General features: G+C 50.0%; 2 protein-coding genes across 9 annotated transcripts; one reads left to right on the top strand and one right to left on the bottom strand.

Annotated features, from left to right (window-relative positions):
* The first annotated feature begins 27 nt into the window (after positions 1-27).
* RIT1 (Ras like without CAAX 1) lies at positions 28-7,665 on the top strand. 2 transcript variants are annotated; one of them, XM_064401543.1, is made up of 5 exons: positions 28-180; positions 699-755; positions 2,702-2,775; positions 4,641-4,832; positions 6,263-7,665. In XM_064401543.1, the coding sequence occupies exons 1-5, from the start codon at positions 90-92 to the stop codon at positions 6,491-6,493; spliced, it is 645 nt and encodes a 214-aa protein (XP_064257613.1). In that variant the 5' UTR covers positions 28-89; the 3' UTR covers positions 6,494-7,665. The 2 variants fall into 2 exon arrangements, with proteins under 2 accessions (XP_064257613.1, XP_064257615.1); XM_064401545.1 differs by lacking the exon at positions 6,263-7,665 and adding an exon at positions 5,564-6,250 and having other exon boundaries at positions 43-180.
* Positions 7,666-12,065: 4,400 nt separating this feature from the next.
* SYT11 (synaptotagmin 11) lies at positions 12,066-26,888 on the bottom strand. Of its 7 annotated transcripts, none has more exons than XR_010351449.1 (5): positions 26,706-26,888; positions 21,212-22,029; positions 19,900-20,023; positions 15,155-16,329; positions 12,066-14,881 (listed from the first exon to the last, which is right to left on the bottom strand). XR_010351449.1 is itself a non-coding variant. In XM_064401538.1 (4 exons), exons 1-4 carry the CDS (start codon positions 26,737-26,739, stop codon positions 16,019-16,021), a joined length of 1,287 nt encoding a protein of 428 aa, XP_064257608.1. In that variant the 5' UTR covers positions 26,740-26,888; the 3' UTR covers positions 12,066-16,018. The 7 variants fall into 7 exon arrangements, 2 of the variants coding, with proteins under 2 accessions (XP_064257608.1, XP_064257609.1); XR_010351451.1 differs by having other exon boundaries at positions 12,066-14,628; XR_010351450.1 differs by having other exon boundaries at positions 12,066-15,577; positions 15,657-16,329.
* Positions 26,889-27,001: the final 113 nt, after the last annotated feature.

Below are 27,001 nucleotides of genomic sequence, written 5' to 3'. Positions count from 1 at the left end.
CCGAGCCGCCGTGGCGCCGCTCCCCGCGCAGGCGCGGTCGGCGGCGCGGCCGCCATTTGGGAGCGGCCGGGCCGCGCTGAGGGGCGGCCATGGAGCCCGCAGCCCGCCCGGCCGGCGGCGCGGGGCAGCCCCGCGAGTACAAGCTGGTCATGCTGGGCGCGGGGGGCGTCGGCAAGAGCGGTGAGTGCGGGGCTGCGGCCGGGGGGAGCCGCGGTCCGTGACCGGAGCCCCGTTCTGGGCGCGGCCCGGCCCTCCCGGGCTGTCCCGGGTGTCCCGGCCGGGCTGTCCCGGGCTATCCCGGCCTGTCCCCATCATCCCCGGCCGCGTCCCGGCGCCCGTCCCGCCTGAGGCCACGGGCGGAGCATCCCCGGGCCGAGGGCAGCCCCGCCTTCGCTTTGCTTTGCTCGGTTCTCTTTGCTGGCTTTGGTTTGTTTTGCTGGGTTTGTTTTGCTGGGTTCGCTTTGCTGGGTTTCCTTTGCTGGGTTTGGTTTATTTTGCTCGGTTTGCTTTGCTGGGTTTGTTTTGCTGGCTTTGCTTTGCTTTGCTTTGCTGCGTTTCCTTTGCTGGGTTCGGTTTATTTTGCTCGCTTTGCTTTGCTGGGCTCGGTTTGCTGGTTTTCCCTCTCCGGGCTCGGTTCGTGCCCGGCTGTCCGGGCAGCCTCGGGCCCCGTGCTCAGCTGCCCCGCTTTGTGCCTCCAGCCATGACCATGCAGTTCATCAGTCACCGCTTCCCGGAGGACCACGACCCCACCATCGGTGAGGAAAAGCTCTTTTCTCTTCTTTCATCCCCTTGGCAAGCTGTTAAATCGCGCTGCTTTAAGGGATTCGGTTCTAAGATGTCTGTAAATGTGGCTGGAGGTGGGTCTGTGGTCCCTCATGGCAGGGCAGGGCAGGGCCAGCTCTGGCACCCCCAGCACGGCAGGCACAGGCAGCTCCTGCAGGGCACAGAGGTGCTGCAGGGCCTGGGGGGGCTGAGAGGGGCCGGACCGGGGGGCTCTGGGGGGCTCTGGGTGTCTGTGGGTGTCCATGGATGTGTGCCCCAGTCTGTCCCAGTGTCCCCCAGTCTGTCTCAGTGTGTCCCTGTGTCTATCCCAGTCAGTCCCAGTGTGCCCCAGTCTGTCCCAGTGTGTCCTTGTGTCTATCCCAGTCAGTCCCAGTCTGTCCCACTCAGTCCCACTCAGGCCCAGTCTGTCCCAGTGTGTCCCAGTGTCTGTCCCAGTCTGTCCCAGTGTGTCCTTGTGTCTATCCCAGTCCGTCCCAGTCCATCCCAGTCAGTCCCAGTCCATCCCAGTGTGTCCCAGTGTCAGTCCCAGTCCATCCCAGTCAGTCCCAGTCAGTCCCAGTCCATCCCAGTCAGTCCCAGTCCATCCCAGTGTGTCCCAGTGTCAGTCCCAGTCCATCCCAGTCAGTCCCAGTCAGTCCCAGTCCATCCCAGTCAGTCCCAGTGTCAGTCCCAGTCAGTCCCAGTCAGTCCCAGTCCGTCCCAGTGTCAGTCCCAGTCCATCCCAGTCAGTCCCAGTCCATCCCAGTGTGTCCCAGTGTCAGTCCCAGTCCATCCCAGTCAGTCCCAGTCAGTCCCAGTCCATCCCAGTCAGTCCCAGTGTCAGTCCCAGTCCATCCCAGTCAGTCCCAGTCAGTCCCAGTCAGTCCCAGTCCGTCCCAGTGTCAGTCCCAGTCCATCCCAGTCAGTCCCAGTCCGTCCCAGTCAGTCCCAGTGTCAGTCCCAGTCCATCCCAGTCTGTCCCAGTGTCAGTCCCAGTCAGTCCCAGTGTCAGTCCCAGTCAATCCCAGTCCATCCCAGTCCATCCCAGTCTGTCCCAGTCCATCCCAGTGTGTCCCAGTCAGGCCCTGGGGCTGCTCAGCTCTCGTTGTCCCTTGCCCAGCTCCAGCCCCTGCTGTGATCAGCTCTTTGCTCTTCACTCTCAGCCCGAGTTGTTCCCTGTGTGGGGGAAGTTGGGAGGGTGGCAGCGCTCAGCAGCACCTCCAGCAGAAACCTGAGCCAGCCCAGGGCAAGGAAAGGGGGGAAAAAGCCAAATTCTTGCTGAGAATGGGTTCTGAAAGTGTGGCAGTGCTGACTGAGAGGGACAGAATGTTTGTGTGTTTATGTATTTACAGACAGATCAATTTTATATTGTGTTTATATATTTACAGACAGATCAATTTTATATTGTGTTTATATATTTCTAGACAGATCAGTTTTATATTTTGTTTATATATTTACAGACACATCAATTTTTATATTGTGTTTATATATTTACAGACACATCAATTTTTATATTGTGTTTATATATTTATAGACAGATCAATTTTTATATTTTGTTTATAATATTTACATATATAACATTTTCATATGTAATGTTTCATCTCTTTTGCTGATATGCATTATAATTCTACGAAATTATAGATTCTAAGAAATCAGAAGTTTTTGGTGACCAGTTCTTCCCTTGAATCACAGGCTTTGAGGAAAGCAAAATATGATTCCTCTGTGTCTGACCAAAATAAATGTGTGGGCTGTGGGCACAGGAGCATGATTTTTAAATCACACCAGAACAATTAGGAATTGAACTTGATTGAATTGAAGTAAACCCCAGACTGAGGTACTCCAGTGCTCCTGGCAGGCTGGGTGGTCCTGGGGTGGCATTTTCCTTGTGAGCTGATGAGTTTTGTGCTTGTGTCCCAATGTTTGGTGTCTGGGGCTGCAGAGGATGCCTACAAAATCCGGATCCGCATCGACGACGAGCCGGCCAACCTGGATATTTTGGACACAGCAGGACAGGTATGAGCAACCCCAGGAGAACTGGGAGCAGCTGGGGCAGCCTGGCACGAGCAGGTGGAGAAATCCTGCAGAAAGAATGGTGGGGTTGGTTTGGTTTATTCCAAACTGGGGGTTGGAGCTGTGTCAGTGCTCAGCACTGGAGCTGGGGCACTGCTGAACCACAGCACCTCAAGAAAATCAACAAAATCACCAAAAACATCAAACATCTACAAGCTAGACTTCCTTCTCTTTCAATAATTCCAAGAAACTAACCTCTTGTTATCATCAGCTTTAGAAAGTGTTTTTTCAGCATTCAAAAAATAGTTCTCAATTTGCCTGTTCAGTTCCAACCATCAATAAAAGAGAATCAATTTGTACACCTATAAAAATAACTCAAATTATAATTACAACCAGACCAAGATTGCTAACTATAACAAACCAAAACTTTGTAATTATCTATGTACTTTTAAAAAAGATTACTTTAATTAAGCTTTACAAAATTCAAAATATTTACAGAATACATTCTTAAATTTTTCAAATGTTTATTCATTATCTAAGTCACAAATGATTGCAAACAAAATTAAGTTTTAAAGAAAAACCTATCCTAAGTAAACTCTTTGTTGCTGTTGCATTGAGGATGGGTGAATAAAGTGACACAAAGACTCCAGGCAAAATCCAGAAGGCAAAATGGAATTTTATTAAAAAACACACAATTTTATAGACAGTTATTTTTCAGGTGGACCTGATTAGTGCTCAATTAACACCCCTCACACTCTGGCTAATTAGGAGCAGCACTCTTCTTGTACCTCTTACAAGTAAACAACACCAGCTGCAGAGATTAAGAATTGTTTTAATTCCTTCTCTGAACTTTCCCAGAAGGCAGAATGCAATTTTATTACAAACCACACAATTTTATAGACAGTTGTGATACAAGTGGGCCTGATTAGTGCTCAATTAACACCCCTCAGACCTCTGGCTGATTACAGCACCCTTCTTGCACCTCTTAGAAGTAAACAACTCCAGATTAGCAAAGATTGTTTGAATTCCTTCTCTGAACTTTCCCAAAACTTCACAGAGCAGCGCCTGGGGAAGTTTATCTGTCTTTCTTCTCTGAGCAGTTCTCAACATCCTCATCTCTTCACTTCAGAAATGAGAGAAAACACAAAAAAACCCCCAAAACCAGACACCCAAAAACTGCTGGTAAATCAGTGTCAGTGGGGTTTCTGTGGCAGGGGAGATTTGGGCACCATCCCAAACACATCCTGGGTTTTGGGGTGGGGACTGTGACACCCAGGTGTCACACAGCTGGGTTTGGGGAAAAGATCAGCTTTGGGGAGAAAACCAGGAGCTCATTATGTGCAAGGTTTTTCTTTTCTTATGAGCTCTCAGAGAACCCAGCACACCTGAGACAGCCCAGCTGCCCCAGATGGCATAAAATCAGCAGGATGGCTTCTGAGGAGTGTTGGAAACAGAAAAAGGGTTAATAAAAGACAAAATAACAAAGCTCCTACAGAGAAAAACCAAGCCAGGGGCAAGAGGTCCTTGCTCCTGCTAAAACAGCCCACCAAAGGGATTATTTCCTTTGTTCTCTCCTTTTTCTAGTGAATTACCCAGGTGGGACCTCCAATTGGGCAGCCCCAGGTCTGAGGTGAAGTCCCAAAGGTTCTGTGAGGTGTCTTTGTACCAAACTGGGAGAGGAATAGCTGGGCTTGTTGCCTTCTTAAGCAAAGAATAATTCAAGTCACTTCATCAGCAGGGGAGCACATCCCTACAATTCCATTTGTAATTGAAAATTTGAAAATAGGAGCTAAAGTACCACTGGAGCTGCATGGAAGTAAAACAGCACTGGAGCTGCATGGGACTGCCATGCCCTGTTGTGTTTGCAGGCCGAGTTCACAGCCATGAGGGACCAGTACATGCGGGCAGGAGAAGGGTTCATCATCTGCTACTCCATCACGGACCGGCGCAGCTTCCACGAGGTGCGCGAGTTCAAGCAGCTCATCTACCGCGTGCGCCGCACCGACGACACGCCCGTGGTGCTGGTGGGCAACAAGTCTGACCTGAGCCAGCTGCGCCAGGTGAGCCCCCCTGGCTGTGCCCCTGGGGGTGCAGGGGGACGGGGGGGTGGGATTTCCGTCCTGTTTTGGTGGGTTTTGTTGTGTCCGTGGCGGGAGCGGTGATGGTTGCACGGTGAAAGCGGCAATCACAGGAATGAGGTTGTTGGACTGTGTGTTCCCTGTTGGGAGCCTGGTTACTGAGGATTTGAGACTCTCTGTGCTGGCATAACAAGAGAAAACTGCATTTGACCTGAAGCCTTCCAAAATTGATTAATAAAACTGAGATTAGGAGTGTGCAGTTGGACTAGAAGTGTGTAATATCACAACAAAGAACTTAGAGTTTAAGAGAAACAGTCTGTTGGAACCCTGGGTTCTGAGAATTTGAGACTCTGTGTCTCTCAGGCACTGACCCCCAAGAGAACACTGCATTTGACCTGAAGCCTTCCAAAATGGAATGACAGAACTAGGGTTAGGAGTGTGCAGTTTGAATAGAAGTGTGTAATATCACGTGGTAAAGAACTCAGAGTTTAAGAGAAACAGTCTGCTGGAGCCCTGACCAGGATGTGCACTCATTTCCAGGTGTCCAGGGAGGAAGGCTCTGTCTTAGCACAGGAAACCTTTGAGATGGGTGGAAACGTTCTGTGTTGGGGTTTGGAGTGTCCATACAGAGGGACAGAGAGAAAATAGGGAAAGGCAAAGGAATAAATTGCTGGGGTTTGGCTTCCCTGACCAGGGTGTGCACCCATTTCCAGGTGTCCAAGGAGGAAGGCTCTCTCTTAGTAGGGGTGGAATCCATCCTTTGGAACCTTTGGAGCTGGGTGGAAACAAATCTGTGCTTGGAGCACAAAGCAGGGAAAGGCAAAGGAGTAAACTCCTGGGTTTGGCTTCCAGGTTTGGAAGGGGTTTGAGCAGGCTGTGCTGTTGTTTTTCAGGTGTCCAGGGAGGAAGGGGAGGAAGGCTCTGCCCTAGCAGGGGTGGAATCCATCCTTTGGAAAGCTTTGGAGCTGGGTGGATGCAATCTGTCCCTTGCAGCAGAGGAACAGAGAGCAAAACAGGGAAAGGAGAAGGAATAAATTGCTGGGGTTTGGCTTCCCTGATCAGGTTGTGCTGTGATTTCCAGGTGTCCAAGGAGGAAGGCTCTCTCTTAGTAGGGGTGGAATCCATCCTTTGGAACCTTTGGAGCTGGGTGGAAACAAATCTGTGCTTGGAGCGCAAAGGAGAAAGGCAAAGGAGTAAACTCCTGGGGTTTTTGGGGTTTGGCTTCTCTGACCAGGGTGTGCTGTGGTATTCAGATATCCAAGGAGGAAGGCTCTGCCTGAGCACCAGAAACCTTTGGAGCTGCGTGGAAACAAATCTGTGCTTGGAGCACAAAGCAGGGAAAGGCAAAGGAGTAAACTCCCGGGTTTGGCTTCCAGGTTGGGGTTTGAGCAGGCTGTGCTGCTGTTTTGCAGGTGTCCAAGGAGGAGGGCTGTGCCCTGGCCAGGGAGTTCAGCTGCCCCTTCTTCGAGACGTCGGCGGCGTTCCGCTTCTTCATCGATGACGTGTTCCACGCGCTGGTGCGCGAGATCCGCCGCAAGGAGCGCGAGGCCGCCATGGCCCTGGAGAGGAAATCCAAGCCCAAAAGCAGCGTCTGGAAAAGACTCAAGTCCCCCTTCAGGAGGAAGAAGGATTCAGTCACTTGAAGAGCAAGTTTCCCTGCGGATCAGGACAAAGCTGTGGCCTTGTGCAGCCGGCAGAGCTCGGTGGCACGCTCAGGGGCTGGGTGGCACCTGAGGGGACTTCGTGAGGGAGTGCCTGACCCTGCCACTTGTTTTTGTTTAGAACCATGTTGCCTTGATTCTGGGGGCTGAACTTCAGACCCGGTGACAGTTGTCCTTTGTTTGTTGTCATTTTTTTTACTGGACCCAGCCACCAAGGCCCTCGGGTTGGTGGCCCTGCACTTTGGAGTGTTTGTCCTTGTCACAGTGCCCTGGGAGCTGAACTGTGCAAAACATTGCTGGAGTTGGACCCAGCCTCTCTGAACCTGTGGTTTTCCCAGCTGGAAAAGAGGCTCTTGCTGCTCAGCCCACAGTGTGAGGGGCTGAACAAAGTGTCACGGCCTTGGGCTCACAGAATTCCTTGTGTCCTCATGGATCAGATTTTTTCCAGGAAAATGGACATGGAATCCTCGTGTGCAAGTTCATCCAAGTCATCAGTGCTGGAGGGGGGATGTAAACAAGCCAGAATCACAGACTTCACCTGGAAAGGCCTCTGGGGTCAGTGCCCTGGCCCCAGGCTGCCACCCAGAGCAGAGCATGCAGTGCCACAGTGACCCCACCACCTCCTGAGCAGCCCCTTCCTTCCAGATCCCACCCCCTTGGTCCTAAAGGCAGCAGTGCAGGGACACCAAGGTGGGATTTTCCTCTGCCCCAGCCCTGCAGTGGGGTGTGCTGGAGGAACCCCAGCTTGGAGCTCCTGCCTGTCCCAAACCCTGCTGGGAAGGGGGCACTGCCTTGCTCAGTCACTTCTGTGCCATCCCAGAGGCAGCAGTGGCTTTGGGGAGGTGTTTCCCAGAGAAAATGGCTGAGCTGAGGCTCTGGAGCCAGAGCTGCCCTTCCCTGCTGCTGCTGAGGCTCTGCCAGTGCCAGGGCAGGGAAACTGAGGCACAGCAGCTCTGGGCTCACTGGGCAGGTGAGCCAGGCCCCTTGTGGTGCTCCCAAAGAAGATTTTGTGGGGAGGCAGATCCTCCCCATGTGGGGGGGCTCTGTGCCCTGGAGATGATCTGATTTTCCAGAGTTCTGGGAGCAGTGCCTGGAGCTGGTTTGATTTTGGGTTTTCCAGCACCTTTGGGGGCAGTGCCTGGAGCTGGTTTGATTTTGGGTTTTCCAGCACCTTTGGGGGCAGTGCCTGGAGCTGATGGATTTTCTGGATTTTCCAGAGTTTTGGGACGGTGCCTGGAGCTGATGGGTTTTCTGGATTTTCCAGAGTTCTGGGGGCAGTGCCTGGAGCTGGTTTGATTTTCTGGGTTTTCCAGCACTTTGGGAGCAGTGCCTGGAGCTCCTCTGGATTTTGCTGGGTAAGAGCAGCACAGATCCCAGCTGGCTCACCCAGACCTGCCTAAAAGGAATTTCTCTGAGCCAAGTTCAGAGAAAGATCCCAGCAAATTCTCTGGAATCCTTCAGGGTGGAAGAGCTGGTCAGACTGGAGGAACAGATCCTGATCCCTCCCAGACTGAAATCCCAGGTGTGAAAGGGTTGGTGAAGGAAGTGAGGATTTAAAAAAAATAAAATATCTATATATATATATGTGTGTGTGTGTAAAAACCTCCTTATTACCTAAAATATGGCTGGAAATCCTGTGCCTGTTGGTTTGAAGAATAATTTCTTTCTGGAAAACTTCAACAAAAGACAAGTGTGGTATTTTATATTTGCTTTGTGATGAGCTGAGCATTTAAATTGGTTTCCATTTCATCTCCTCCCAGTGCCACGCTGCTCTGGCAGCAATCACAGCCTCAAAAAATGGCTTGGAAAATTCAGATTGAATCAAAAAACGACTGAGGAGAATCCAGATTGTTCAGAATTTCAGACTCTTCCTGGGCAGCCATCACTGATGTTCTCACTTTTGGATTAAGAGCTGTCTAAACCTCAGATAAAAGCCCAAAACCTGGAGGAGGAAGGAGCTGGGAAGAGGCTCTGAGGCATTTTGGCTCTGTCAGCTTCAGAGCCAGGCCCTGATGGTGATGATGAATTTTTTCTTTTCCTTCAAATCCCATCAGCTGAAGGAGCCTGGCAGAGGAAAACAGAACCATTTCCACCCCTAAAAAATGGAATTTTGTGCCTTGCCTGAGTCCTGCAGTGCAGTTTAGGTGTTTACTAATTCCTGTTGCTTCTAGAATTCATAGAGCAGAAGAGCAGCCAGCACTTTTTGGTTTTTATTTTCCACAGTGTTATTCAGAGTTTTATTTTTTGCCTTGTATAAATTTGTACACAGAACATTTGTTTTATTTGACACAATAAATATAATTTTGAATACAAACCTTTGCATTGCATGGCTCAGTCTGTGGTGGGGCTGCTGAGGGAGGAAATTCATTGTGGGCTTGTAAATTTGGGAGGAAAATGGCATTTTTTGGTGCAAAGCCTAAATTCTGTGAGTCTGGTGCTAATTTGTTGAAATACGAACATTTTCCACCTTTTTTGTTTTTCTTTGTGGTGATTTTCCAAGGAGGGCTGGAGGAGCCTTTTTCTGACCCAGAGATGGAGCAATTGAGGGGCATTTTAAAAACTTTTATTCTGTTTTTAGTCTCATGTGAAGGGTGAGACAATACAGATATTATAATTCACACTCTCACAATCAAAATCCTACAATTTCTTAAATTAAATACATTTTAAGTGTTTCTTAATCTATCACCTCTAATTACTCTGTATTAAAAAAACCTTAAAACCAATCATCTAAAATTACCTCTGGTAAATATTTGCTACAATAAACCTTTCATATTTCTATATTTCCAGAATTATTTCATCTTCTTTACAAAACTATCCTTTAAAACTTATTTTTAATTCCATTTCTCTCTCAGCGTCTATCTTATTCTATAAAATTTCTAAATTAATATTTCTTATCTCCATGTTTAGATATAAATACATGGAAATACCAAACATATAAATCTTCTATCAGGTTTTTAAAATCTTCTCTCTCTGAAATAATTCTCCTCTGGAGTCCTCATGTGGGCACAGTGTTTGATTTATTTAGGAATACAGATATTCTCTGCAAAAAATATCAGAAATTATTTAAAATAAAGCAGCCCCTGCAGGCTCTTTCTTGGCTTTCGTTTTGGGATTTTTCCCAATTCCTGACTGGTGGACTGGGTCTTTTCCTGATCTAGAGATGGGGTAGCTGAGGAGAATTTAAAAAAACATTTATTCTATTTTTAGTCTCATGTGATGGGTGAGACAAAATATAATAAAATATAATAAAAATATAATAAAACCATAAATATAGAAAACATAAATAGAACTTACAAATATCTATAAAATATTGTATATTTTATATTAAATATGAAATTAAATATTAAGATAAGTCGTTTAAATTTTAGTTTTCTATTATTTTTCATATTTTATAAAAATATAAATTATGTATATAATAAATTTATTTTTAAATTTCTGTTCCACAGGGGCCCCTGCTGGAATTCTCTTCAGAACCCAAACCCGAGGGTTTGGGGCTCCAAAATGTGAAGAGCACGTGTGTCAGAAATGACACAGACAAATGAGTGACACACTCCAAGCATTCTCAAAAGACTAATTAAAAAAATTAAAAAATTAAAAATTTTGTTATATTCTAGTTGAGTTCTGCTTGGTAAAAACATCTTTTTGTGTGAGGTGGGTTTTTTATGGGTAAGCCATGAAAACAACAGAGCCTGAGCCTTCCCAGGTGAGGGCTCAGGAACCCTTTTCTTCTGCACGGGGGATCTGTGGGGCAGACAGGATCTGTGGGGCACAGGGGATCTATGGGGCAGGATCTGTGGGGAAGAAGGAATCTATGGGGCAGGATTTCAGGATCTATGGGGCAGGATGGATCTATAGGGCACAGGGGATCTCTAGGGCAGGATCTATGGGGCACAGGGGATCTATGGGGCAGGATGGATTTGTGGGGCAGGATTTCAGGATCTGTGGGGCACAGGGGATCTATGGGGCAGTCAGGATCTATGGGGCAAGATTTCAGGATCTGTGGGGCAGGATTTCAGGATATATGGGGCAGGAGGAATCTATGAGGCAGGATGGATCTATAGGGCACAGGGGATCTATAGGACAGGATCTGTGGGGCAGTCAGGATCTATGGGGCAGTCAGGATCTATGGGGCACAGGGGATCTGTGGGGCAGGATTTCAGGATCTATGGGGCAGGATTTCAGGATCTGTGGGGCAGTCAGGATCTATGGGGCAGGAGGATTTCAGGATCTGTGGGGCACAGGGGATCTATGGGGCAGGATTTCAGGATCTGTGGGGCAGGATTTCAGGATCTGTGGGGCACAGGGGATCTGTGGGGCAGGATTTCAGGATCTGGGGGGCAGGATTTCAGGATCTGTGGGGCACAGGGGATCTATGGGGCAGGATTTCAGGATCTATGGGGCAGAACGCTCTGCATGCAGACCCCGAGGATGGAAGCGAGTTTCGCTGTAGAAGAACCTTCCCTGGCGTGCGTTCATCCCTCCCGACAGTGGGAAGGGAGCCGCGGCCGAGCTTCCAGGCTCCCCACAAAACCATTCCTCTTTTCACGCCTTGGGAGCCCATTCTGGTCACGCTTTTTTCGTTCTTTTCCTTCTCTTTTTATGATGCAAATCCTTTTGTTTCTGGGCGGCTGAACGGGGTAAGAACCTGAAACCCGCGGGTTTTGAAAGGCTGGACGCAGGAGTCCAGCAGAGAAGGGTGAAGGGAGATTCCCTTTCAATTTCCCTTTCACATTTCCCTTTCAATTTCCCTTTCAATTTCCCTTTCACATTCTGCACAAGAAGCAGCAGGCAATCAGTGATTGAATAGTTTCAGCCAACGGCTCAACAACCCTGATTATCTCCCTGATAAACTCATTAGAAGTGTTTATAAATCACTGAAAGGGACGGAGCATCCCGATCAGCCGCGGTGAGATGTGGAAATGAAGGGGAAATACCAGCGTTAAATAAACTCTGTGTTTGACTGGGCAGCAGCTTTGAATGTCTGCCCAAAAATCCCAGGCTGGCTTGGGTGGGAAGGGCTCAAGTAAAAAGTAAAGTAAGGCTTAAGTAAAAAGTGTTAGCACAGAATTATGGAACGGTTTAGGTTGAAATGAACCTCAAATCCCACCCAGTGCCACCTTCCCCTGTCCCAGGCTGTTCCAAACCCGCTCCAGGCTGGCCCTGGGCACTGCCAGGGATCCAGGGCAGCCCCAGCTGCTCTGGCACCTGCCCACCCTCCAGGGAGGAATTCCTGCCCCAAATCCACCCCAAACCTCCTCTCTGCCAGCTGGAAGCCGTTCCCTGGGTCTGGCACTGCAGGTTTTTATAAATTTCTCTCCATCCTCTTGCTTGGCTCCTTCAGGATGGTCACCCCGAACCCTCCTCTCTTCCAGACCTGCTTTAATTCAATATTTAATGTGCCAGGATTCTGTGGCACTTCTTTGTCCCACTGAGGTTTATTCTGTGTGTGAATTAAATGCACTTTTCCAGCAGAAATGCGTATTTGTGGAAGCAAACCCTCGGGGTGTTCAGGGCTGGTTGTTGCCCACGGTCACACACGGCACAGGCAGCAAAATTAAAGTGATTTAATTTTTATTTGCACGCTCAATGTGCATTAACAAATTCAACATACAAGGTAGCATTACAGAATGTAGGTTAGCTTATAGCATTATGCAGTTTCACACAGGTTGAGTTAGGTTTTTTTGCCTTTTATTCTTTTTTTATTATTATTTTTTTCCACACAAAGTTGTAACTGTCCAAGTTCATTTTACAATAGAAGACACAAGGTAAAGAATAACCACACCTGGGAGATTTTACAGTGAGTCTGCTGTCACTTACTGTCTATTTTATGTTTTAAAAAATATATATCTGCACATTTTCAGTTTCCTATTTTCCAGAAGAGTGTTGGAGCTACTCCTACCTGCCCAATAACCTAAATCTATTTACCCTGAGCATGTTTCCTTGACAAGAAATTCATCTTTCCTTTGCAACTAAAGGAATCTTAAGATCATCTAGGCTTAACCATGCTTTTCACACCAAGGGGAGAAGGGGATTTTGTTGCTGCTGTTGGTCCTGGTCAGATCTTTGGAGTGGTGGTGGAAAGCATGTGCTGAGGAAAAGTTGCTTGAATTGCAGCAACACAATTGCTTAGTGCAAAAAAATCAGGATTGAGAGAGATTTACAGCAATTTCCAAAGGGGGGAAACTCATTCTCTGAGCCACAGAGTTTGAGCCAGAAAGAGTTTAAGACACTGATAAAATTCACCACAACCTCACTGATAAAATCCTCTACAACCTCAGGCAGAAATCCTCACCGTGGGGATGGGGAAGGGGGAAATCCACGTTTGGTTCTGCTGGGAAATGGAGCCCCAGCCTGGGAGGGAGAATCACTCATTTTGTGGGGGAGAAAAATCAACTTTCCAAAAAGAAAGGAGATGCCAAAGTGGGGCAGCTGGGAAAGTGCCCTGGGGACCAGGAGAGCCTGGCTCAGTTACTCCCATTTCAGGGCAGAAAAGCTGAAAAGGATCATTTTAACAACAGGGATCTAAAATTCAGCAGTCCAGTCCTTTAAGTAGTTAAACGATCTTAATTTTTAAAAGATTTAATCTGTTATTTGCATTCCTGTTTGCATCCCAGAGGGCTCAGAGCGGCCTGGGAGCAACCAAAGATTTTCCTGGGGCTGTTGAGGAGCCTCTCTGCAACCCCAGTTCTGCTTCTCCATCTGCACTGGAGAGCTCAGAACAGTTTTAATTGTAATTATCCTCCTCAATTCACCAGCACTGGTTACCATGAACGACCTGCTGCCCCCCTTACCCGTGCCCTGGCTGGCTGTGAGCACAGGCAGCATTTCAGACTGCCCCAAACTCCAGCTCTGGCACGTTTTTAGTCCCTGTTTTGGGAGCTGTCCTGTGTTTTGGGTGACTCCAGGATCATTTCTGACCAAATTGACTCCAGCATGGATGAAGGGCAGTTTGTCACCTTGGCACGGACAAGCTCTGCCTCCAGGACCTTTGCCTAGCTCAGCTTTGTGCTGCCATTAAACAGAAATGATCAGGAATCATCAGAAAATGATCAGGAATGATCAGAAATTATCAGGAATTAATTGTGAGAAATTAGCGTAAATTATCAGGAATTATCAGGAATTAATTATCAGGAATTATCAGAAAATTACCAGGAATGATCATAAATTATTAGGAATTAATTGTCAGAAATTATCAGGAATTATCAGGAATTAATTATCTGAAATCATCAGAAAATGATCAGGAATGATCAGAAATTTTCAGGAATTAATTGTCAGAAATTAGCATAAATTATCAGGAATTAATTATCAGAAATCATCAGAAAATGATCAGGAATGATCAGAAATTATCAGGAATTAATTGTCAGAAATTAGGGTAAATTATCAGGAATTACTTATCAGGAATTAATTTTCAGGAATGATCAGAATTTGCTGTGTAATGTTTGAAGTTTCCTTACCAATCAATGACACCTCAGTGTTTGGGGTTTTTTGAGCCCTCCATGCAGAGAGAGGAGTAAATTAAATTAAATGAACCTAAACGAAATGAAATGAAATGCAAGCGAGCAGGATTCCCCCAGCTCCCACAGCCGGTGTGACCCCCAGGTGGCGAAAGCACCGGGATCTGTTTGTTGGGCTTTGGATCTGGGACCAAGCCTGGATTTGTGACCCCCACGCCGAGGACTTCGGTGCCTGCCCAGGACTGCTCCTCCCTGCAGGCCAGTGCCACCTTCCCTGCATTTTCCTTTTGTGCCAGTGCAGATCCTGGGCCAGCTGGACACGGAAACGCGGCTGGGACTCCCAAGGCAGCACGGGACAGACGTGCAAGAACGACGGGCAGGCAAAACCAGACACGAAACCAGAGCTGCCGGGAGCAGAGCCGGGCAGCCGTGGGACCAGCAAAGACAGCTCGGCACAAACACAACTTCCAAAGGGACAGGGTTCACTCATCCATGGAATCTGCAGCGTGACATTGGCAGTTAGTTACACTCCTCCAGGTCTGGAGTAGGCATGCAATAGCGTGATTACAGCTATGTATATCTGTGGTATTTATTTCTTCTCATTTGCTCCCCATCTCGTTGTTGTTCTTGTAGAATCTTAGTGCCCTGCAAAAGCCACATCACCTAAAGACAACTTTTTAAAATGATTTTTCTTATAATTTTTAAATTTTGTTGTAGAATTTTAGTGCCCTGCAAAAACCACACCAACTAAAGGCGACTTTTTAAAATTATTTCTTATTAATTTTTTTGTTGTTGTAGGATTTTAGTGCCCTGCAAAAGCCACATCACCTAAAGACAACTTTTTTAAATGATTTCTTATAATTTATTAGTTTTTTTTTTGTTGTAGACTTTCAGTGCCCTGCAAAAACCACATCACCTAAAGAGAACAAATTTTGTTATTATTTCTTTCTTATCACTTATTCTTTTTTTTTTTTGTAGAATTTCAAAAACCACTATATCAACTAAAGACAACCTTTTTTTAAAAATTATTCCTTTCGTATCATTTATTACTAATTTTTTTGTTGTGGAATTTTAATGCCCTGCAAAAACCACATCAACTAAAGAGAACCTTTTTATTATTTTTCTTGTTTTTCTTATCACTGATTTTTTTTTGTTGTAGAATTTTAGTGCCCTGCAAAAGCCACATCACCTAAAGACAACTTTTAAAATTATTTCTTATAATTTACTAATTTTTGTTGTTGTAGAATTTTAGTGCCCTGCAAAAACCACATCATCTAAAGACAACTTTTTAAAATTATTTCCCGTAACTTATTAATTTTTTTTGTTGTGACTCTTAGTGCCCTGCAAAAACCACATCAGCTAAAGACGGCTTTTTAAAAAAAAATTTTCCTATAATTTTTAAAATTTTGTTGTAGACTCTTAGTGCCCTGCAAGAACCACATCAGCTAAAGACAACATTTTTAAATTATTTCTAATAATTCATTAATTTTTGTGTTGTGGAATTTTAGAGCCCTGCAAAAACCACATCAACTAAAGATGACATTTTTAAAATTATTTCCTATTATTTTTTTTTTTGTTGTAGACTCTTAGTGCCTTGCAAAAACCACATCAGCTAAAGACGACATTTAAAAATTATTTCTTATTAATTTTTTTTGTTGTAGACTCTTAGTGCCTTGCAAAAACCACATCACCTAAAGACGATTTTTAAAAATTATTTCTTGTAACTTACTAATTTTTGTTGTTGTAGGATTTTAGTGCCCTGCAAAAACCACATCACCTAAAGACGACATTTTAAAATTATCTCTTAATTTTTGTGTTGTGGAATTTTAAGAGCCCTGCAAACCCCACGTCACCTAAAGACGACATTTTTTAATTATTTCTAATAATTCATTAATTTTTGTGTTGTGGAATTTTAGAGCCTGCAAACCCCACACCACCTAAGGACGACATTTGAAACGATTCCCAGTAACTCCGGAATCCCGTGCCGCAGGCTCTCGGTGCCAGGGGCGCAGCCCGTGCCCAGCCGGCCGGGCTGTCCCGGGCCAGGCCCGCCTCAGCACTCGCTCAGGCCGTGCCACTTGGCCAGGGCGCGCCCGGGGCTGCGGCACACGAGCTGCCAGTGCTCGCTGCCCGCGGCGCTGGCGCTGTGGTGGCCCAGCACCAGGCGGCCCACGGGCTCGTTCTTGGTGCTGCGCTCCAGGTTGATGACCAGGAACTCCACGCTGAGCTCGGGCAGCAGCTCGGCCGGGATGTCGTAGCTGAAGGCCTCGTTGAACACGGGGTTCAGCGTGCACTTCTTCACGTGCGTCTTCTTCTTGGCGATGCGCTTGCGGCCGTAGTAGATGTTCACCTTCACGTAGGGGTCTGCGGGGAGACACGGCCACTGACACGGCCGGGGGGGCTGGGGGCACTGGGGGCACTGGGGGGGCTGGGGGGGAATGGGGGGACTGGGGGGCACTGGGGGGACTGGGGGGCACTGGGGGGACTGGGGAGCACTGGGGGGCACTGGGGGGACTGGGGGGACTGGGGAGCACTGGGGGGCACTGGGGGCACTGGGGGGAATGGGGGCACTGGGGGGCACTGGGGGGACTGGGATGTTCACCTTCACGTAGGGGTCTGCGGGGAGACACGGCCACTGACACGGCCGGGGGGGCTGGGGGGACTGGGGGGCACTGGGGGCACTGGGGGGCACTGGGGGGAATGGGGGCACTGGGGGGCACTGGGGGGACTGGGGGGACTGGGGGCACTGGGGGGACTGGGGGGACTGGGGGCACTGGGGGGGAATGGGGGGTACTGGGGGGAATGGGGGGCACTGGGGGGCACTGGGAGAAAATGGAAGGAACTGGGAGGACTGGGGGGCACTGGGAGGCACTGGGAGGAACTGGGAGGGACTGGGATGAACTGGGAGGCACTGGGCGGGGCTGGGAGGAACTGGGGGGCACTGGGATGAACTGGGAGGCACTGAGTGGAACTGGGAGGAACTGGGGGTCACTGGGAGGAACTGGGGGGCACTGGGATGAACTGGGAGGCACTGGGAGATACTGGGGGGCACTGGGAGAAACTGGGAAGAACTGGGAGGTACTGGGAGAAAATGGAAAGAACTGGGAGAAACTGGGGGGCACTGGGAGGCACTGCTGTGGGCTGGGGGGAACCCACAATCCCAATTCACACCTTCCTCTATCCCACGTACAGGTTTGGGCTGAGAGAAACTTCAAAATCCCATTTCACTCCTGCTCATCTAATTTCACACCTTCCTCTACTCCAGGTAGAGGTCTGGGCTCTGCTTTGGGCTGGGAGAAACTTCAAAATCCCCTTTCACACATTCCTCTACCCCAGGTAGAGGTTTGGGCACTGGTTTGGGCTGGGAGGGACTTAAAAATCCCATTTCACACCTTTCTCTACCTCAGGTACAGATTTGGGCTGGGAGGAACCTCAAAATCCCATTTCACTCCTGCTACTCCTGCCCATCCCATTCCACACCTTCCTCTACCCCAGGCAGAGGTCTGGGCTCTGCTTTGGGCTGGGAGAAACTTCAAAATCCCATTCTACTCCTGCTACTCCTGCCCATCCTATTCTAAATCTTCTTCTACCCCAGCTGGCTCCAACCAGGCATTGGACACACCTTCCTCTACCCCAGGTACAGGTTTGGGGTCTGGTCTGGGCTGGGGGGGACTTAAAATCCCATTTCACAACTTTCTCTACCTCAGGTACAGATTTGGGCTGGGAGGAACCTCAAAATCCCCTTCCATTCCTGCCCATCCCATTCCAAGCCTTCCTCTGCTCCAGGTGGCTCCAACCAGGCCTTGGACACACCTTCCTTTAACTCAGGCAGAGATCTGGGCTGGGAGGAACTTCAAAATCCCATTCCACACCTTTCTCCACCCACGTAGAGGTCTGGGCTCTGGTTTGGGCTGGGAGGGACTTAAAATCCCATTCCACTCCTGCTACTCCTGCCCATCCCATTCCACACCTTTCTCCACCCCAGGTACAGGTTTAGGGCTGGGGGGAACTAAAAATCCACTTCCATTCCTGCCCATCCCATTCCATCCCCTTCCACTGTCCCAGGTGGCTCCAGCCTGGCCTTGGACACCTCCAGGGATGCAGGGGCAGCCCCAGCTGCTCTGGGAAATCTGGTTTTTATGCATTTAATCCAAAGATTGGGGAGCTCAGCAGTTTCAGATCCTCACCCCACCCCAGTTCAGGTGCAAGAGGATTTTTGGGCAATGTGCTCACATAACCATGGAATGGTTTGGGTTGGAACAGACCCAAAAACTCATCCAGTGCCAGGGCAGGGGCACCTCCCACCATCCCAGCCCTGTGCAGCCTGGCCCTGGGCACCTCCAGGGATGCAGGGCAGCCCCAGCTGCTCTGGGCACCTGTGCCAGGCCCTGCCCAGCCTGCCAGGGAGGAATTCCTGCCCCAAACCCCCCCAGGGTGCAGCCATTCCCTGTGCCACACAATCCCAGTCCCTGCTGGCTCCCTGCAGCACTGCGAGGCCCCAGTGAGCCACCCCAAATCCCACCCTGAGCACCCACCCTTGCTCAGCAGCCCAACAAAGGATTTTAATTCATTTGCAATCATTTGCTGCCAGCAGAAGGTACTGGCAAAGAATAAAGTTTAAAACAAAGCCTCTCTTTTCCCCCAGCTGCTCTTTATGCAGACTCTGGTGAGGATTACAACCAAGGCACCAGGCACTGAAGGATTTTTTTTTTTCTTCATTCCACACAAGTTTTGCAGGCCCTTGCCTAGCTGGCACTGCCTCTTTTTCACCTATTTTTTTTTTCCCAGCTGAAATGGGCTGTAAAATGTGCATAATACAAAGATCATATAAATAAACAGTGTTAGTCACAAGAATCTGCAGGTAGAACATCACTCTCAGGAATTCTCCAGCCCTTTCCAGCCCCCTCAGGAATTCTCCAGCCCTTTCCATCTCCCTCAGGAATTCTCCAGCCCTTTCCATCTCCCTCAGGAATTCTCCAGCCCTTTCCAGCTCTCTCAGGAATTCTCCAGCCCTTCCCCAGCTCTCTAAGGAATTTTCCAGCCCTTTCCATCTCTCTCAGGAATTCTCCAGCCCTTTCCATCTCCCTCAGAAATTCTCCAGCCCTTCCCAGCTCCCTAGGAATTCTCCAGCCCTTCTGGACACATTCCAGCCCCTCCAGGTCTTTCTTGTCATGAGGAACCCAAAACTGAGCCCAGGATTTGAGGCTCCTCAGCAGTGCCCAGCTCAGGGGACAGGCACTGCCCTGGTCCTGTGCCACCTGGGCACAGCTGGGCTGTTCTCCTCACACCACTGGCCTCACCCCATGGATCCAGGATGTTCTGGATCCAGCACAGAGCTGCTGCCTGCACAAAGAGCTCCCAGCAGAAAGAACTGGGCTGCTCTGCACAACCATTCCACTCCAATCCCACTGATTTTTTTGTGGATCTTCACCAACTGAGCCCCTCAGGCTCTTCAGGAGCTCAAATTCCACTGATTTTTTGTGGACCTTCAGCAGCTGAGTCTCTCTTCAGGAATGTCCTGAAAGTCTCACTAAGTCTGCCTTTGGGGATCTGTTATTAAAGGGTTGTGAGGGGTTTAGGAGCTCAAATTCCACTGATATTTTTGTGGATCTTTCAGGCTCTTCAGGAGTGTCCTGAAGGTCTCACCAAGGCTGCCTTGGGGGATCTGAGGGGTTTAGGAGCTCAAATTCCACTGATTTTTTTGTGAATCTTTTTTTTTTGTGGCTCTTCAGGAGTGCCCTGAAGGTCTCACCAAGGCTGCCTTGGGGGATCTGAGGGATTTAGGAGCTCCACCACAGCTGACTGATGGAGCACTCAGAGCAACCCAAAACCCTTAAGAATTTGAGGAAAAATATATACACAGCCAAAATCTCCAGCTAAAAGAAAGGTGAATTTGGGGGATTGATGTTTTTCAAAGGTGGAGAAAATAGCTTCTACCTGAGAGGCCAGTGATGTCCATCTTTGGCAAATGCCTGGCCTTCAGCACCACCACGGTCATCCTCTGTGCCACGGGCTGGTAGGACAGGGACACCTGCAGCTCCCCTCTGCTGATGCACTTCTGCAGAGAAACACACACAGCTCCTGAGCACAGGCTGCTCCTGCACACAGGCAGGTCCCCAGAGTGTGCTCTCCTTGTGTTAAATGCTTAAAAAGTTGGAAAATGAGCCCCAGGGGTTTCAGAAGGGGAAGCACCACGTGCTCATCCCACAGCTGCAGCATCCCCAAGCCTGGAAATCTGCATTTCTAGGAGGGGAAAACTTGGTGGGACTTCTGAGAGAGGAGAGGCCAAGGCTGCCTTTGGGGCTCTGAGGGGTTTAGGAGCTCAAACTGCAGATTTTTTGTGCATCTTCAGCAGCTGAGCCTCTCTTCAGGAGTGTCCCAGCAGTCTCACCAAGGCTGCCTTGGGGGATCTGAGGGGTTTAGGAACTCAAATTCCACTGATTTGTTTGTGGTTTCATGGCTGAGGATCTGCATTATTCCTGCTTGTAAAACATGGAGGCTCCTGGATCAAAAGCTCTGGGGTCAAACACAACCATATCACACCAAAAATATCAATTTGGGGAAAAAGCAGAATTTAAAAACAGAATTTGTGGCTGAGGATCTGCATTATTCCTGATTGTTAAACCATGGAGGCTCCTGGATCAGAAGCTCTGGGGTCAAACACAGGCCAAAGAGTGACACAACATGGAAGTGACTTCTGTGTTCCTTTTGAGGATCTCCCTGGTCAGTTGGATCCTCCCAGTGCTCAGATCTACCCCTGCAAGGTGGATGTATCACCAAAAACATGAATTTAGGGAAAAACCAGAATTTATGGCTGAGGATCTGCATCATTCCTGTTTGTAAAACCATGGAGGGTCCCAGATCAAAAGCTCTGGGGTCAAACACAGGGCAAAGAGTCACCCAACGTGAAAGAGATCCCTTTGAGGATCTCCCTGGTCAGCTGGATCTTCCCAGTGCTCAGATCCACCCCTGAAAGGTGAAGATATCACACGAAAAAAAAGAATTTGGGGAAAAACCAGATGGCAGAGGATCTGCCTCATCATTCCTGATCTGAGGCTCCCAGATCAGAATCTCTGGGATCAAACACAGCCATATCACACCAAAAAGATGCATTTGTGGAAAAACCAGGATTCATGGCAGAGGATCTGCATCATCATTCCTGATCTGAGGCTCCCAGATGAAAATCTCTGGGGTCAAACACAGACCTTTGTGTGACCCAGCGTGGAAGCAGGGTGGCCACACTCACCTGGATGTTCCTTTTGAGGATCTCCCTGGTGATCTGCACCTTGCCAGTGCTGGGGTCCACCCCGGCAAGGGGCACCATCACCTCCCCGATCACGTCATCGCGGGAGAAGCGGTCGAAGCTGAGCACCAGGAAGTGCAGCACCAGGTCCTGCAGCTGGCTGTAGGGGATGCCATAGAAGGTGAAGGTCTCGTCGAACACGGGCTCCAGGGTCTTGCGCAGCACGCGGGTCTTGACGCGGTGCCGCTTGTCGGGCAGAATTGTCATCTTGATGTAGGGGTCGGAGCTCTGGGTGTGCTCATCCATCACGGGCAGCCCGTGGGCCTCCTGGATGGTGACCACCAGGGCCTTTTTGGGGAAGTTGTAGTCCACTGAGAAGGTCAGGTCTCCCAGCGTGACGTCGTCACCAGGGGAAGAGGGAGAGGAGGTTTTACTCCCTCCCGGAGTGAGGCTTTGATCTGGGCTGAGTTCGTCTCCATAATCGACTTTGATGGGGAGCTGGTCGACCTGGGGGGGTCCATCTGGAGCTTTGTTGGGGCCCACCAAGCCAGCCTCAGCAGCATCCAGCAGCAGGTTGCCCCCGCTGCCCCCCTCCTTGGCCGTGCCGCTCTTGTCTCTCCGGATCCGGTTGATTTTCTTCTTGTTGCTCAAGGTCTCCGGGTAGATGCTGATGCCTTTCAGCATGTGAATGAATTTGTAGGGGGGGGTTTTGTGCTTCTTTTCTGCTTGCTGGTGACAGCATGTCCACACAAAGACTGTGACTGAGACAGAAACCACCAGCACAGTGGCTCCAATGAGTCCTGCCACCACGGGGGACACATCTGTGGGAAGAGGAGGCAGTGAGGAGCAGCCTTGCAGATCTACACATCCCTGTTGTGCTTCTAATTCTGGGATCTGCCCATCACAGCTTCCCAAAATTTATTTCTCACACTCCTGAGGCATGCCTGACCTGTTTTCCATGAGCTAAAGATCTCTGTCCTGCCACCACGGGGGACACATCTGTGGGAAGACAAGGCAGTGAGGAGCAGCTGTGCAGATCTACACATTCCTCTTGTACTTTTAATTCCAGGATCTGCCAGCACAGCTTCCCCAGACATCACTTCCATCTCTAAATTTATTTCTCACAGTCCTAAGGCATGCCTGACCTGTTTTCCATGAGCTAAGTAAGGATCTCTGTCCTGCCACCACGGGGGACACATCTGTGGGAAGGCATTGAGGAGCAGCCGTGCAGATCTACACACTCCTGTCACAGTTTTAATTCTGGGATCTGCCTATCCCAGCTTCCCCAGACATCACACATCACTTCCAAATCTAAATTTATTTCTCACACTCCTAAGGCATGCCTGACCTGTTCCCTGAGCTGAGTAAGGATCTCTGTCCTGCCACCACCAGGGAAGACACAGCACACCTGGCTGCAGACCCACACACTCCTGTCACACTTTAACTCTGGGATCTGCCTGTCACAGCTTCCCCAGACATCACTTCCATCTCTAATTTTATTTCTCACATCCTGAGGCATGCCTGACCTGTTCCCTGAGCTAAGGAGCTCAAACTGTTGATTGCCTTCTCTTGCCAAACCCAGCTCCTGCATCACCAGCATCTCCATAGGAACGCTGCCTCTTGATCTGCAGGAAGCATTTCCTTTTATTTTTTTAATGCCCTGTTCAGGAATGTTACACAATTCTGTTTCCACAACAGGGAGGGAGTAATAAATATGGCCGTAATGCTGGATTTGAGATAGCTTTCATTAATAATTTTTAAAATATCCCTTTGCCCTGAAATGGTTGTTTTGCCCTGGCCTTTGTGGCTGAAACCTGAAATCTCCCATGGAAATCCAGTGTCCAAACCAACAGACAGAAATCCTGGCCTTGGATTTAGGGATTATCTGATATTTGCTAGATTTTATGCCAACTGTGTTAATCATTAATGGCAAGGCAGAATAAAAAAAAAAAAAAAAAATTAAGAAAACCCCTAAAAAAAGTTCATTTTGATTTGCTGATGGATGACTTTGGAGAAGTTTGGCCAAGGCACAGAATGAGCCCAGGGGTGCTGAGCTCCCCAGGGCACTGCTCTGACATCCTGCAGCAATTCTGAGAGCTCTCAAAGCCTGGGCTGCATGGAGAGCACGTGCAGCAGCGGGAGATGCAAGAAGAACTGGGGTTGTTCAGTCTGGAAAGGGACGAAAAGGAGGGGATTTTTTTCTCTCTTCAGTTTCTTGGTGGGAGGTTTTAGGAAGGTTTAAGTTTCATGTAAATGATTTTTGTATTCCTGGTTTTAAAGACATTTTCTTTTATTTTTCAGAAGCCAGCAGACAAACAAACAAACAAACAAAAAGCCCTCCAACCCTATGTTTATTTTTTTCACAATTTGTCCAAACCACTCCTTTACCAAAAACCCTTGGCATGACAATCGTGGCAGCACTCAAATGAGACAGCTGGTTAAAAAAATGTAAACTTGTCTCATTTTCCTCTTCATTCTGTACCACAATCAGGAGGAAATAATTTCTAATCTCATCCTTGAAGCTACAGAGAGCACCATGAGTTTGGATTTTCTCAGTTCTTCCCACACCACCATTTACTGAGGCTAACAGGCTGTAAACTGAGCACCCGACAGAATCAGAGAAAATTATTTTGCCTGCTCCCAAAAGTGGAAAAAAAACACTTTTAGCTAGACAGAAACCCTTCTGACCTGCAGCTGGAATCTCTGGCTGATTCCACACAGAAACCTGTCCCAGGTCTCACTGCAGAGCCTGGGATTGAGTTAAATCCAGAGAGAAAAATTCATAATATTGACAAAACTCTGCCCCAAAAACCCAACTTCAGTTTGTTATTTAATGTTCCCTCTTTGATATGAAGCAAATTATCTTAAACCGCTCATTTGGAGAGAACTCAGCTTAAAATAATTTGGTAATGTGTAAGAAAAATGCTGAAACCCCATTCTTATTCTTATTCTTATTCTTATTCTTATTCTTATTCTTATTCTTATTCTTATTCTTATTCTTATTCTTATTCTTATTCTTTCATTCTCATTCTTGTGTTTGTTTTGTTTCTATTGTGTCCTCACAGGATCAACTCTTGTACCTTCATTTCTTGCACCTCTGATGGGACAATTACAGAAGCAGCACCCAACAGCCACAGCAGAAAGCACCAAATAAATATTTTCCCTCACTGAATTATCATAAATCTAAAAATTATTGCAACTCTGAATATTATCTCGACTCTGAACATTATCTCATCCAGCGCCTGTTTGTGCCTCAGTTATTCACAATTCCCCTTGTCCTGGATGAAACCAAACCCTAATGGTTCTGGGCCCCAAAACCATCCCAAACCCAGCAGTTCTGGGCACTGAACCATCCCAAACCCAGCAGTTCTTGGTCCCAAAACCATCCTAAACTCCAGTGGTTCTGGGCCCCAAAAACATCCTAAACCCCATCGGTTTTGGGCCCCAAAACCATCCCAAACTCCAGTGGTCCTGACCCCAAAACCATCCCAAACCCAGCGGTTCTCAGCCCCAAAAACACTCCAAACTCCAGTGGTTCTGGGCCCCAAAACCATCCCAAACCCAGCAGTTCTGGGCCCTAAAACCATCCCAAACTCCAGTGGTTCTGGGCCCCAAAACCATCCCAAACTCCAGTGGTTCTGGGCCCCAAAACCATCCCAAACCCAGCAGTTCTGGGCCCTAAAACCATCCCAAACTCCAGTGGTTCTGGGCCCCAAAACCATCCCAAACTCCAGTGGTTCTGGGCCCCAAAACCATCCCAAACCCAGCAGTTCTGGGCCCTAAAACCATCCCAAACTCCAGTGGTTCTGGGCCCCAAAACCATCCCAAACCCAGCAGTTCTGGGCCCTAAAACCATCCCAAACTCCAGTGGTTCTGGGCCCCAAAACCATCCCAAACCCAGCAGTTCTGGGCCCTAAAACCATCCCAAACTCCAGTGGTTCTGGGCCCCAAAACCATCCCAAACCCAGCAGTTCTGGGCCCTAAAACCATCCCAAACTCCAGTGGTTCTGGGCCCCAAAACCATCCCAAACCCATTGGTTCTGGGCCCTAAAACCATCCCAAACTCCAGTGGTTCTGGGCCCCAAAACCATCCCAAACTCCAGTGGTTCTGGGCCCTAAAACCATCCCAAACTCCAGTGGTTCTGGGCCCCAAAACCATCCCAAACCCATTGGTTCTGGGCCCTAAAACCATCCCAAACTCCAGTGGTTCTGGGCCCCAAAACCATCCCAAACCCATTGGTTCTGGGCCCTAAAACCATCCCAAACTCCAGTGGTTCTGGGCCCTAAAACCATCCCAAACCCAGCAGTTCTGGGCACTGAAACCATCCCAAACCCAGCAGTTCTTGGTCCCAAAACCATCCCAAACCCAGCAGTTCTGGGCCCCAAAAACATCCCAAACCCAGCAGTTTTTGGTCCCAAAACCATCCTAAACTCCAGTGGTTCTGGGCCCCAAAAACATCCTAAACCCCATCAGTTTTGGCCCCAAAACCATCCCAAACCCCAGTGGTCCTGACCCCAAAACCATCCCAAACCCAGCAGTTCTGGGCCCCAAAACCATCCCAAACCCAGCAGTTCTGGGCCCTAAAACCATCCCAAACTTCAACAGTTCTGGACCCCAAAACCATCCCACACTCCAGCGGTTCTGGGTCTCAAAACCATCCCAATCCCCAGTGGTTCTCTGCCCCAAAACCATCCCAAACCCATTGGTCCTCGGCCCGACGCCGCCGGGCTGGGCCCGCACGGGGCTCAGCGGGGTTTGGAGCTCCCGCACCGCCCCCGCGGCGCTGCCGGTACCGGCTCCCGGCTCGGCCCGGGTGCTTCCCCCTGCCCGCCCCCGAGCATCGCCGGCGGCCCGGGCAGGCCCCGCCTTGTGTCGCCGGTGCCGGTGCCGCAGCCGCCCCGGGGAGCGCGAACAAAGGCCGGGGCGCGGCGCGGCCCGGCACAGACATCACGTCATCGGCCCGGGCTGCACCTGCCCCCGGCCGCCGCCGGCACCGGCCCCGGCCCGCGCCCAGCGCTGGCACCGGCCCAGCGGCCGCGGCGGGAGCGGCATCGCGGGGGCGGAGGGGCGAGGATGCTGAGGGACCGGCGGTGCTGAGGCACCGGGCCGGGGCCGGGGATTCTGAGGGAGCGGGGCCGAGCGACGCAGAGGGAGCGGGGCTGGGCGATGCTGAGGGGCCGTGGCGTTTGGAGGCCCCGGAGCGGCGCTCCCGTCCCCGCGCGGCCACAGCGGGGCCGAATTCGCCGCGCACGGCCCGGCCCCGAGGGCGGAGGGGCCGAGGATGCTGAAGGACCGGGGGATGCAGAGGGGCCGGGGGATGCTGAGGCACCGGGACCGGGGCCGGGGGATGCTGAGGGGCCGGGGGATGCTGGGGTTCCGGGGCCGAGGGTTGCTGAGGGGCCGCGGGGTGCGGCGGCCCCGGAGCGGCGCGCAGCGCACGGCCCGGCCCCGCTGCCGCCGCTCCGCGCTGCACCGGCACGGCCGGGCCGCACTCACCGAAGCCGGGGTGGACACTGGTGATCTCGGCCATGGCCCCGCCGAGGCCGGGCCCGCGGGAGCGGGGCCCGGAGCGGAGGATGCTGGCGGCCGGGATGCAGGAGCTGCCGGCTGGCCCCGCTGCGGCGCCCGCCCCGCCCGGCCCCGCCCCGCCCGCGGCCCCGCCCGGCGGTGACTCGGCAACTGCCGGGGCTCCGGGCGCGGAGCCGCGGGGCGCGTGCCCGCTGCGCGAGCCCCGCTCCCGCCGGGAGACGGCGGCACCGGCAGCACCGCGGGGGCGCGGGGGGCCGGCGGCG

The sequence above is a fragment of the Passer domesticus genome, chromosome 32, assembly GCF_036417665.1.
Source record: "Passer domesticus isolate bPasDom1 chromosome 32, bPasDom1.hap1, whole genome shotgun sequence".
NCBI lineage: Eukaryota > Metazoa > Chordata > Aves > Passeriformes > Passeridae > Passer > Passer domesticus.
This window is presented reverse-complemented; position numbering and strand designations above follow the sequence as displayed.

Coding starts and splice junctions, on each gene's coding strand:
- SYT11 (XM_064401538.1), bottom strand. CDS start 26,739: ATGGCCGAGATCACCAGTGTCCACCCCGGCTTCG. Junction 22,030..26,705: donor CAGTGTCCACCCCGGCTTCG/GTGAGTGCGGCC, acceptor CTCTTCCCACAG/ATGTGTCCCCCGTGGTGGCA. Junction 16,330..19,899: donor CATCACTGGCCTCTCAGGTA/GAAGCTATTTTC, acceptor GTCTCCCCGCAG/ACCCCTACGTGAAGGTGAAC.
- RIT1 (XM_064401543.1), top strand. CDS start 90: ATGGAGCCCGCAGCCCGCCCGGCCGGCGGCGCGGGGCAGCCCCGCGAG. Junction 756..2,701: donor GGACCACGACCCCACCATCG/GTGAGGAAAAGC, acceptor CTGGGGCTGCAG/AGGATGCCTACAAAATCCGG. Junction 4,833..6,262: donor ACCTGAGCCAGCTGCGCCAG/GTGAGCCCCCCT, acceptor GCTGTTTTGCAG/GTGTCCAAGGAGGAGGGCTG.